This window comes from Sipha flava, unplaced genomic scaffold, assembly GCF_003268045.1.
Source record: "Sipha flava isolate LNK unplaced genomic scaffold, YSA_version1 250_pilon_pilon, whole genome shotgun sequence".
In the NCBI taxonomy this organism is placed as follows: Eukaryota; Metazoa; Arthropoda; class Insecta; order Hemiptera; family Aphididae; genus Sipha; species Sipha flava.
In genome coordinates, this window is record NW_020272902.1 from 508,746 (window position 1) to 522,723 (window position 13,978).

At 26.1% G+C, this 13,978-nt stretch overlaps 1 protein-coding gene across 2 annotated transcripts; it reads right to left on the bottom strand.

The window, feature by feature from the left end:
• Positions 1-845: 845 nt before the first annotated feature.
• LOC112684511 (carboxypeptidase N subunit 2-like) lies at positions 846-13,678 on the bottom strand. 2 transcript variants are annotated; one of them, XM_025556062.1, is made up of 7 exons: positions 13,427-13,678; positions 13,029-13,179; positions 12,515-12,955; positions 6,370-6,620; positions 5,931-6,305; positions 5,693-5,868; positions 846-1,458 (listed from the first exon to the last, which is right to left on the bottom strand). In XM_025556062.1, exons 2-7 carry the CDS (start codon positions 13,030-13,032, stop codon positions 1,089-1,091), a joined length of 1,617 nt encoding a protein of 538 aa, XP_025411847.1. In that variant the 5' UTR covers positions 13,033-13,179; positions 13,427-13,678; the 3' UTR covers positions 846-1,088. The 2 variants fall into 2 exon arrangements, with proteins under 2 accessions (XP_025411847.1, XP_025411848.1); XM_025556063.1 differs by having other exon boundaries at positions 12,515-12,969; positions 13,427-13,677.
• Positions 13,679-13,978: the final 300 nt, after the last annotated feature.

Genomic DNA, 13,978 nt, shown 5'->3' on the forward strand with positions numbered 1-13,978 from the left:
GAGTACCTTTATAAATAGCTTAGGTATTCATTGGGCAACAAAACATCCTAGTGAATACACTATATATATATAAAATATGTATTTAACGTAGTTCCAATTTTACAATTGTATTGTATTATTCATATTACCTATCGTAAAACAAAACTGTTTAAACGCAATTAATTCCAAAAAATTATAAAACGATTACTGGTAAATGAAACAGCTTAGCATAAACTATAAACGACAGTTAGCTGTATTCAATTTTTTATTCACACCTATAAACTCAGATATTCAAAAATAATGAATTTAATTATTAAAAAGTAAAATATTCAAGTAATTTTAAACATATTTTTCGATGAAAATCTATTATAAGTCTTAAAACATCGGTGGAATCACCATGTTCAAAATGTACACGTTTTAAATATTTTAAAACATTGATGTAAAATTTATTTTATGAAAATTATTTTGATAAAAACTTCTCACTTCCTTTGTAATTTTTTTTTTTTTTTTAAACAATATGAACACAGGTTTAGTAACAAGGTTAAAAACAATTTCATGTATACAAAAGCATTTTGGCACATGAAACACAACAATAACCGGCATCAAGGGCTTCCGGTTCTTATAAACAATGAACTAAAAGAAAAAACACACCCCTTGACGTTCTGCCCTCATTATAGCTACGTGTGTATGTGATGAGACAAACTCATTATGTCAAAAGCCCACTAGATGTTTAACAAAAACGAATAAAAAGTGCTTTTACTCAATGCAATGAGTCTGTGACAAGACCCTAAAGACCTCTAAGAGCAAGAATGTGTAAATTGAGATCGCTTCAGAAAACGTTTTGAACCAAATGTTAAGAGACAATGTATGAAATATCAGGGTATTTTATTTTAACTAAACGTATAGTTATATTCACACTGTATCATACGATATAAACTATACTGATTACAAATACATTTGAAATTTAGTAATACAATTCATAATAAATGGTAGAATATCTTACTTTACGATCTTTATAAAAACTATTCGTAATGCACGTAAGAATAATTAAAGACTCTCGACTTAGTGCTACTATTTATCGATTTAAACATGTTCTTTGTCGCAAAATTTCAATTTAAATTTGTGTTGTTTATGACTATAGGTGATCGTCCATGAATCATTATATTTTTTACTGGCACTTCTAATGGCTCAAGGTTCTCTTCGAAATCTGCAGGTTTGTATTTCACACCGGAACTGAATCTGGACGGAACATGCAACCTGGGCTTTAGTATCTTATTGATTTCCCTACAACACATGTTTATCAATGAACCAAACACGAGGATACTGATCACTAAACCGATGACAATAATAAAATGTCGGAGACGAGTGACATGACTGTGGATGTTATTATTAGGATGCATTTTGTCAGGTTCGTTGCAGTCAATGTGATTATTCAGCTGAGATATTAGTATACCAGATATATCTCTAGGCGCATGACACCTGGAATAAATAAATGGTTATAACAAGTACCAAACTATATATAGTATTTATGAAGATGTCAGCATGAAAATATAATGTATAAAACGGTTAATCTATATTTATATCAATCATGTTACTACTTTCAAATAAAGATATGTAATAATATATTAAAATTTCAGTTAACATATTACATATTTTGTGTAATATAATTATGTTTAATGATCATAACAATTTGTCGTTTATTTAAAAATTCAGTAATGTTAAGTATATCATCTAATACTTGGTATTTATTTAATAATTTTGTAGTTAAAAAAAGAATTAGTATTTTCAATATAAAACGTTTTATTTATTATATTATCATATAACATTTACTTACATTTAATATATATAAGATATAAGATTTGGATGAGATACAAGTGGTGGATACTGGAGAATTTATATTTTAAACAATGTAAAATTACTCTTGAAAAAAAATTACTCGGACATGGTAGTGTAATTTTACTGTGTTCGATTTGAATGCAATCTTTTTTATTTAATTTTATTCGTTTCTATGGTGATAAACAAAACGTTTTAATAACAGCTTAAAAACGATTTATATAAATAAGGTAATTAATATAATTATAATCATAATTTATGATTAGGAAATATCATAAAAAAAAAAAAAATAAAAGAAAAGAAATAGCTCAAAAGTCGCTCAAATGTTTTGAAAATTTTACCATGTCTAGGTAAGGATACTATAAGTAAACAACCCAAATTTAAAGTTTTTACGAATGTTTTAAACCGAAGTACAACAAAAAAATTCCCAAAATTAAAATGTCTATAAATAGCTAAAAAATAGCTAACATTTTCCGAATTTTAAACTTTAAGGAAGAAAATCTAAAATACAACAAAAAAGATCTCATGTCATTTTTCATTTGAAGCAATATTTCTGGTAGAAAATGTCGTCCATAATTATTTAATATTATAAAATAGTATTGGCCAACAATATCGATAATTCGATACGATATCTATATCGTTGATATTTTCTTAATAATTTCGATATCGATATCTAAAAATAATGATCGAAAATATCGCGATATCGGTGTGATTAATCGGAGCTCGAGATTTTACGAACGATTAAATTATTTTCGGTATTTTTTAATTAAATTGAGTAAACAGTATAAAATAAAATTATATGTATAAAAGTGTAAAGTATATACTAAATTATAATATGAGGCGATATGTTTCAAAGAAATAGGTTATTCCAAAATAAATTAGCTATTTCAAATAGCTCACCACATCAAACAATTTAATCTAAATTCAGTGCCGGTTGTTAACTCGCAGTGAAACGTCGTAATTATTTTATTTCGTTCTTTATTTTATATTTATATTAAATAAAATGAGTGAAAACTTTAAATTAGTACCGTTGTCTGGTGCTAGAAGTGATACATGGCAACATTTTGGATTTAAAGTTAATGAAAAGGGAATTATATCAAATAAAAATCAAGTTTTTTGTAAGAAGTGGAAATGTGCTGTTGGTTATAGTAGAAATACGAATTATATCAAATAACATTTTCAGCAATGTTCAAGTACAAAACCAAGTACGTCAAACAGTTTGATTCCATATTTTAAGCAAACTCCAAACAAAACTAAACGAGCTAAGGAAATAACAAAAAGCCTGATGAAATTTGTTATTAATGATTTAAGACCTTTGAGTATTATAGAAGGGGAAGGTTTTCTTGAATTTATGGAAATAGCCATACCTGAGTATATAATTCCTAGTAAACAAAAAATAACTAGACTTGTTGAACAGACTGCAATACACGAAAGAGAAAATTTAAAATGTTTTTTTAAAAAATATTCCACATGTTTGTATAACAATTGATTTTTGGACGTCACTGGTAAATCACAGTTATTTAGGTATAACTTATCATTATTTAGAAAAATGGTGTTTACGTACACGCATTTTAGAAACAGTGGAAGTTCCTGAATCCCACACTTCAATAAATATCGTCAACAAATTAAAATCTATTCTTAAATTTTGGAACATTGAAATAATGTTAATGCTGTTGTATGTGATAATGCTGCAAAATGGTCAAAGCTATAAATTACATGGACCAAACATATTTAGTTTGATGTACTGCTCACTCTATACAGTTATCTATAAATGCAGGGCTCCAAAATGATATGGTAAAAGAATTAATTAATAAACTGAGAAAAATAGTGGAACATTTTAATAGAAGTGCCTCTGCACAAAATTAACTTAAAAATTAGCATGAAAAAAACATAAACAAGTTCAAGACTGCGTTACTCGTTGGAACTCGACATGTGACATGATTGATAGTGTCTTAAAGTGTAAAAATTAAATTTATAATATTATTTCTAAAAACAAAAAAATTTATAAATGGTTTATTACTTATGAAAGATTCATTGAAATTACTGGAACCATTTAAAATTGTCACAGAAGTATTAGGTGGAGAAAACTACACAACTGCGTCAATAGTACACAGATTGATAAAAAGTCTTTTAAATACGTTAAAAGTTAGTGAACTAGACATTAATTTTTTAACTATGGTTAAAAAAACCTATTTTAGATGACTTAATATATCGAAGAGAAATTATGGGATTAATATTAGCAAAAGCATCTGCATTAGATTCAAGATTTTGAGAGTTAAAATTTCTATCGGAAGAAGAAAAACACACTATTTGGAAATAACTTGAAAATGAGTTGAAAGAATTAATTTCTGATCCAGAAATAGAAAATGAAGAAGAATAAATCTCTGAATCAATATTAGAAAATTAAAACAATTTTGAAACTCACTCTCCTCCTCGTAAGAAATTACGATCATTAATGATAGGTGACGATGATGATGACGAAGACGATTATTCAGTAACTTTAAGTCCTATGATAAAACAACTTGAAGAGTATAGAAATTTGAACATCAAAATTCCATATGATCAAAATCTTTTAAATTGATGGAAAAAAATCAAATTTAAATACTCAGCAGTATCATTACTAGCCAAAAAATACTTTGAACGGTTATTTAGCAAAGCTGGAACAATTATATCCAAGAAAAGAAATAGATTATCTCCTGAGTGACTCAACCAACTGTTATTTTTGAATTCATTTTTCAAATCGAAACCAAGTTCTGGTGTATTGATAGAAAAACTGCTTGAAGAAGAAATTTTTTGATTAAATACATTGGATACTTTTCAGTTAGTACAAAATAATTTATAATAGTTAATTAATTTACACTAATAATATATTAATATAATATGTATTTTATAGTTTTAATGTGCTTTCAATAAACTAAATTATATAAAATGTAACTTGTTATGTTGTTATTTAAATCGATATCGATATCGGTAATTTTCCGATATCGCGATACGATATCGGAAAAAAAATACGACATCGATAATTAAAAATATATAGTTGACCAACACTAATATAAAATCAAGAAATCGTAGGTTTTTTCTCCTTTAATCGCTTTCATTTCGAGTACCGTTTCGAAAATCGAAAAATAACATCTTTAAAGTACCAGCTCAAGAACATTACCTTTCAGAAAAGATGTTACACTTATTACTTTTGAGCAAGTTTAGAGGAAGAAAAAGTGTTTACAGAATAAAATATAAAAAGAAAAAGAAATAAACATCATTGTAAAACCATTACATTCCTCGCTCCGCTCAGAATCTAAAAAGATTATCGGTAGAAAAGGTGCAATAGATTAATTACAAAACGTTTGTAGATATTTGTATTTTTATAGAATTTGATCATAGTTTGATAATAAGTATTTTTAAAAAAATAATTGTGTCAATGAATTGCCGAGTATTTTTCATTGTAGTAAGGTCGAGGAATTTTGTATTATATTTTCAACATTTTTCATTCAACCAAAATATTTTTTATAAACATTTTACAAAAATATTAAAAAAAAACTAAAAAATTTTAAATTTCTATAAATATTATAAAAAATATATATTAAAATATTAAATAACTTATACATGATTTACTCGTACTATGGAATTAAATATTAGTGTAGGTTTACTCTAATAAGATAATATAATTTACGAATAATAATGTTTCTAATAAATTACCAGAGAAAATACACTCAAACTGTTGCTATTTTAGAGTTACATTTTAATTCAATGGATTTGAAATGCTCGTATACCTTAAATGTAATTGAGAATCTTATGTCTCGTGTTTATTTATTTAATTATTGTTTTTCAGTCGGTTAAAAAAAAATGAATTTATCATAAAAAAATTATAGTCTTTACATACCGATAATGTAAAAGTTCTTCTGGCATTTCAGCAAACGTTTCATTGATGTAACTTGCCAACCACGATAATCTACAGTCACACATCCACGGATTATCTTTAGCATCGAACCAATCAAGTTTTTCCCAAGGGTAAAGATTCGAATCTAGACTGCTCAAATTGGTGTTACTGATGATTAACTGAAATTAAAAATCAAAATTATAAAAATGATCAATCGCTAATTCAATATAACGTTTAATACTTGTCGCAATGACCATTTATTTGTTGTATAGTCCCCGAAAGCATTAGGATGGATATTTAACAGGCTAGGGTTTTGAGCCATATGCAGTATGTTTAGTTTTTTTAGTGGCGAAAACGTACCGCTTCCAATATCAGTCAAGTTATGCAAACTACTAATAATCAGTTCTTGAAGTTTATCCAAACCAGTGAATGATTTGTTGTCCAAACAAACAATAGGATTTTCATTCATATTAAGAAAAGCCAGTGGCATACTTCGAATCTCGTTCGGTATTTTTTGGAACTCATTGCCTTTGAGATATAGGGTTTCAACATTGGACATATGGGAAAACATACCCTCGGGGAATTCTGATAAACCTGTATAACTCAAATCCAAAAACTGAAAATCGAAATATTCAAATAACAGTCAATTGCATTTAACGGAAAATTTTATTTCATATTACCTGAAGATTTGTTAAATAACCCAATGCAAGTTCAGTATTTTGATCGATAACTGACAAAGGATTATTGCTTATTTCGAGTTCTTCTAAATTCGATAAATATTCAAAAAAATTCGGTGTTAACGAGTGGATATTGTTGTTACCAAGTTTAAGAACTTTGAGCACCGATTTTGACGAATGAATTGATTCGTCATTCGTTATTAATACGTTCTGCCTTTGGTGATCGAAAAACAAGGATAGACGTAATTCGTAACCTATGAATTAATTATAAATGCATATAAAAAAAATGTATAGATGAAACACTATTTATACTGTATATATCATTGGCATTTAGTAATATCAGTCATTTTTTCAAATATCTAGTAAGAAAAGAGAAAATGTCTTTTAAATATTTTGTTATTCATAAGTTTTTCAGGGGTTTAATAGATGCCTAGTTTGTACCGACAACCAGTGTTGTACAAAGATAACTAATAAATTATCTAGATAAGATGACACATAATTGATTTTTAATTTTTCTAGATGAAATAAATAGATAACACTTAAAATATGAATCTAGATAATAGATAAAAGATAATCACTTTTATCTAGATCAGCGGTTCTTAACCTTTTATAGATCACGGACCCCTGATGAAAGATTTTTAGAAATGGTGGACCCTCTTACTAATTTTTTTATCGAATACTTAATTTTACAAAACATCTCTGTTATTAAAGCCAAAATTATAATAATTATTTTATATAATAAATTACGATAGTAGATATAACAAAACATACATATTTATAATTATTTTTATTTCCCTTAATTTTTCAGTTAATTAAATTTAATTATTTAAGTTTTAATTAATTTTTTTAATATTCTTAAAATTTAATTTTTAATAGCTTAATACGATGGTTGAGACACAAGTTTTATAACATCGTATAATGATAAAATCTATCTAATATATAAAAAAAAATATATGAAAAAAATAATAATATTATTAATCCAACAATATTATAATAATGCACATGTCATGTATTGATATATGTTATGTGTTAGGGCTGCCACGGAACCCTGACATAAATATCGCGGACCCCTAGAGGGCTGCGGACCACAGGTTGAGAACCGCTGATCTAGATGACAAAACAGATAATTAAAATTTATTTCAAGCTTGTATTTCAAGCTTACTCCGGCGGGTTTTCTCCGTATTTTTATGTATATAAAACGTACTATAAATATTAACAAATTAAGTAGCTAGGTAGTCACATATGTATAAACTACGGTTTAAGATATATATCTTATAACATGTACATCTTAAACCGTGGTGTAAACGTAAACGGGTAAACTATTTATGGATGAAAATGTTTTTCCCCCAATGACAAAACTAACCATCGACGACACATTTTAAAGGACCAACATTTGTACTCGGCATAAATCATAGTTGTTATCATAATTATATATGTCGTAATATTATTACTATTAAGTATCCACATTTGAGACCGATCATCTCCCATGAAAAACGAATCACGCATCTCCCGGGCGTGATGTCTTCTATTAATACTAAAATATCGATAAAAAAAATATCGGTATACCGATAAAAATCGGTCAAAAATATTTAAATTATTAACCGAATAATAATTTATCTAGATGATTATTCTCAGATGGCCTATTTATTTATCTAGACAAAATATAAAGACACTTAAAATAATTTATAACTAGATAAAATATTTTTATCTTATATAACTATATTTTATCTAGATAATGCATGACACTGCCGACAACATAATATATTAGTTATAATTAAATCTATTTATAATATTTAAATATAATAAATTAAGTTTCTAGTTGTATAATGATTAAAACTATAAATTATTTTACAATAAAATAAATACAATAAATCATATACTGATAAAACTTGAAAATGGATATTAATTTATATTTTATGCTTTTAAATAAATATTGTTTATTAATTATATATTAAAAATATATTAACATAATCTAATTATTTTAGTATTCAAATTTCATGTATTAATATCCAAAATTGATAAAATAAATCACTAAAATTCGTAAGAACGGTACATTTAGTCGTAATTCATGCCGTAAATGTTTATTAAAAATATTTTGTAATAAAATTTTGAAATAATAATATAAATTATAATTGTTTATTTTCTATAGATATAAGATATGTTTAAATGTATTAACAAGTATAAATGATCATTATTTTTTCCGGTATTCGTCAAATGCGCCGAATTTGGAACACTACCTTAATAGTATACATCTATTACGCCGGTATAAAAAGGATATATTAAAAAGTTATACATCTATTGCGCCAGTATAAAAAGGGTATATTTAAAAGGTAAACATCTTATACGCCGGTATAACAACTATACAGTACAAGTAAAAATCATAATGGCTAAAAACAAAAATTAAAATTAAAATCAAACTTATCATTCTACATACTTGGTATTTACACTAATAGTATATTATATATATATATATTATATACATTAATCCTTCAAATCATGAAAAGTTCTTAAGTCTAATATTAAAATTTGTAATGTCTATTTTACTATTTATTTTTTTATCATAAATTTAGACTTTAGTTTATTTATGATAACTAAAAGGACACGTATTATGATTGTTGCATTAAATTATTTTTACAACTTCATAAAAAACAAAAATATTTGGATGGGGTAAATAAAATATTTCCCAAACGCTGAGTGAAATGCTTTACAGGCATTTGTTGTTCTTTCGCCTGATATGTTACACGGTGACCAGAGATACGGGGGAAAAGATGCATTTTTATCAATATATGTATCAATAACGTAATCGCAAAATGTATTAACTCGAATATCGATCGGCGCAAAAGATGTATACTTATAAATAATATCAGTTTTATACCAGCGCAATAGATTTATACCTTTTTTCCATCCCATAATTTTTCTTCCTTTACCTGGGATTTTCGGTGCAATTGGCCGTTTTTTTTAAAAAGAAGATTTTTGTTATCAAAGCTTTAAAAAAACAGCAATGATTATATTAGATTAAATTTGTCGTTACCCATGTGTTTTGAGACCAATTTAAATAAAAATTAGTTTTCTGATGTAATAGCTGAACTAATTTCACGATTAACGGTTATAACTAGTTTTACAACTAGTTTTTTTTCTTTATAGATATAAAAATATTTTACACAAAATAAGATATATTTTAAAAAGTGTTTGCACTTTTTAAAATATTATACAATATAAAATGTTAACAAATGGTACATATATAATATATAAATACTTATATGAATGAATATGTATATTCATATTAAAATTAACTATCGATTATTTTTAAAGTATTTATTTTAAACTGGTTACTTAAGGATATAAATATTATGAGTATTTAAAGTTTTTTTAATTTTTAAGAGGTCTTAACTCTCTCACTGAAATATTATTCAAATCCGAAAAACAATTTTTAATATAAATAATTATACGGTAGAATCGATAATTCTAATTTCTGTAGTTCATAAACCTCTATGGTCGAAATAAACGCTTGGACCTTTGAAAAACCTCTGTAATTTTAAGTAAATATGTATTTCGGACTATCCAATAAATCGAAAATATTTAAGTTTGAGACAACACTCTACAATTCTAATACTTCTGATTAAAAACTTAATTATTCGAATTTATTAATTCAATATTAACTCAAATAAACTTAATTAGAAGTGTGGATCGATACTTCACAAATTAAATTAAATTAAATAATAAATATGTGTTGTAATAAAAATATTCAACATATTAATTTGAATTATTAATTTTTCTTTGATTATTCGAAATGTCCCTGAATCGAATTTTAAACTCGCTTCCATAAATTTTCAACTAGTATCTACTTCATATTGTATTACCACAATTCTAAACTACGTATAAGCAATCATCACTACCTAGTTCAGTCTTAGTGATATAAATATTTCTTTAATGTATGCATACTTTATTTTTGTTCCAGTCCATACCATCAATGTGATTAGTGAATAATTTATAATGACATTATACCCTATGGTATCGTGTTCATTTTTATATCCAATGAACCGTGGTGCATGTTTAATAGCAAAATATATGGAGAAATCGAATGTGTGAACTACATATTTAACGTTTTGTGTATTCACGAGTAAATAATATAATGATAAATAATTATTAGAAAAATAATATTTTCCCTGCGATTCTTAACATCATCTATGACGTAAATATGTTTATTAAGCGTTATAGTTATTATGAGATATTGAAAATGTACCAGGATTCGGATGGTTTAAGATATCGCGTAGTGAATTGCTAACCCTGTATCCTAAAGTATAATTAATTCTCTAATTAATAATTAGACAATCTAAATGAACTAAATTCAACAGTGCTTTCTCCCGACAAATTTAGGATGCTCGCTAACGTCTTATGTGAAGTATATAGATGTATATTACATTCAATATATGCATGTACACGGTCGTTGTGAAAGTTTAATAGAGTCTTATGGGTTGTTTGTCCGTAGGCTCCTTCGTTCAATTAGCGATAGTTAATTGAATCACATGCTTCGAAAATTAATCAAATTACATCTGCCATTCTAACCTATAGCCATTTCAATTTCCATGGATACAAATAATTATTTTTGCAACCTGAGATCGTCCTCTAAAACTTGATAATTTTATTCTACGGCTTCTGGACAATGTAAATGTGTAAAATGTTGTCTATTATATGTGTGCTTATGCTAATATGTGTATATAAATGTTACATGCGATGGTGTCACTAGACTCTTTTATAGGAGGAGCGACAAAATTCATATATGATTTTACAGTAGACTTTTATGTATTTTCTATGTGTGTTATAAATAATAAATAACTAACATTTGAAGAAAAAAAGGCTTGGGGAGACGATTGTCCCATTCACTCCTTCCTATGAGAACACCCCTGGTTACACGCTATTACCGATATCTAAAACCTAGTTGATTATTTTCAAAAATGATATTTGTATTTTAATAAAAAACAAGTAATTTGTTTGGATTAAGTTTCTTTTGGTTTTACTCTTTTTAATTTTTAACTACGAGTATAAAGCATAATAATTTATTTTCAATCTTTAAATAAAATTAAAGTACAAGAATATTTTCTCACTACCGATATATTCGATTCAAATAAATATAATCTAATTATCTCACTAATTTAAATATTAATATTGATTATAATTTAAACGTAATTTTATTTTAAATTATTATTTACCATCAAGTATTGAAAAGTTGATAATTGGTATACTTATGTATTTTAATATAAAAAAATAAAATAGTATTTGATTAAAATTATTAACTGTCATTATTTTTTTTAACAATATATGAATTATATTTGATAAAAAATTAACTGAATAATAGGACTATTGAATTTACTTGATATATATTTAAAGAATTACATAATTGTAATGGTAAAGAAGAAAAATATTATTCTCATATATTAATTTTGAAAATTGTATTCAAATCTACATACAATCTTATAGAACAAAATAAATGACTCACTTATTTATATTTTGAAATTACTTAGAAATACAAATACAACTTATTGTATGAATAAACGAAACTATCAATTATTTATAAATAAACGAAACTATCAATTATTTATAAATAAAAATTAACATTTATACATGTTTTTTTAAATAAACTATTAGAACAATGTTTTCGAGCGGAATTTATTATGTACATTTAAATAATTCATTAGATTGATTATTGATTTTTAATTTTTGAAACGATTAGGTAATTTAATAATTAATTTTATTGGATTGAACCTAAGCTTAAGTGCAATATAATATAGGTATATCATTAATATTATTAATATGATTATGAATCTTAAACAATTATTACTGCTTATAATGATATTTATAAAAACAATAACTAAAATTGGAAAATTGTGTATGTAAAAATATTCATAAAAAGTTATTACAAAACCATATAAATTTGAATTTAAATTTGGATTTTAATAATTAAATTATTTGCTATCATATATTAAATATTCATTTATCCTTTCACATATCTATTTAATTATTATTTTAATGTTTATATAATGCATGTATTATTAATTTTTTCTAATACTTAATATTTAAATGCATTAAGAGCGTTTATTTATGTAGGAGTTTGTCAAATTGTTTTATTTAAATTAAGCTATGTACTTACCTTTTAGTGAATTATGACTTAAGTCTAGTTCTTCGAGATTTTGTAAGTTTGATAGTGCTTGATTTTCAACGGAGGATATTTTATTGTGCTTAAACGATAACTTTTTCAACGATGACATTTTTGGGAGCGTAAATAACATTTCGATATCGTTATTTTCCAGGTTGACTTGCGAAACACGATTAGCGAGAATTCCTTCGTCCACAAAAGCATGGTGGCGGATCCATTCTTCAACACTATACGTATGATTCTTACCAGTCGTATTGGAGCAGTCCAGAAGAATATTCTTTTTATCTCTACCCTTATTATTACTTTCGAAACATTTGATTGTTGTCTGCGCGGCCGTCAATGAAACAATCCCCATTAGCAATAATATGACAACCATTGAATTCATAACCGACAGTCCGATGATAACACCAGCAGGTATTTGTTTTGATAATTTTTCTGTAAATTGTTACCTGGATATATTAACTGTAGCAGATAATGTTAACATAGGTTTAATATAATCAATGCATACCCATTTTAAAGATAAATATTTTTTGGCTTTTTGTCGCAGAACCGATTCATTTGGTTTGGTTTTTTCTTTATGCTTTATAATTCCTATTGTTTACTTTCATACATTTCGATCGAGACATATTATTGCGACATTTTACTACACAGACTTAGCTCTGAAAATAACTCATATGGTGTAAGATAAACTAATATTTACTTCATGAGTGCTATAACAATATTGTACTATTAGGCATAATAAAACGTATTTTAATTTCTGTAAACCTGCACGTTCTAAACTTTCAAGTGGTTTAACATGGCTCTAAGATAAGATACCGACAGAAAATATTAATATTAAATGTGTTAATTACTTAACAACCAATTCATATGGTATAAGTTTTTTAAAAGCGCACTAAATTATCTTACCTACGACATGTTTGATATATTTCCATCGAAATCATCTAATCAAAAGCAGATAAATTTTAAAACGATTGATTTTCGATTTCTAATACATAGAAATTAAACGAAACAATTAAGAACGCGCACTATTTGTCGTTTTATCAATATATGAAATTATTGTATTCTAATAACCACTTCTTTACTTTACTAGAAACACTCACTACACGTGTCGATGACTGTTGACTATATATGCATCAAGTGAACTGTGTTACGGAATAAAATATAAAATATCAACTCTTGGTAAACGGCGTATCTGTATACATGACCCGGTGGGGTTAATAGTGCTATTACGAACAAGTTAAACGGGGGTAAATAATACAGGCGATTTATTCTTTGCGTTTTCTACGTCATACCTTAATTGCATATTACACAAGACAATTAATTCCAGTTTATAGTGCGACCTAACTCTCGTGGTGTATTTGTCTATGTCAGTTTGTAAATGCGAGACCTTGAATAATGCACTTTTAAGAACACGCGTAATCTTCGTACGATTTGCATTTTGATTCGTAAAATTACAGT

Excerpts from the sequence above, each read along its gene's own strand:
- LOC112684511 (XM_025556062.1), bottom strand. Across the intron at positions 6,306-6,369 it reads GTTATTTAACAAATCTTCAG|TTTTTGGATTTGAGTTATAC; the intron begins GTAATATGAAAT and ends TTCGATTTTCAG. Across the intron at positions 5,869-5,930 it reads ATAAATGGTCATTGCGACAA|TTAATCATCAGTAACACCAA; the intron begins GTATTAAACGTT and ends TTTTAATTTCAG.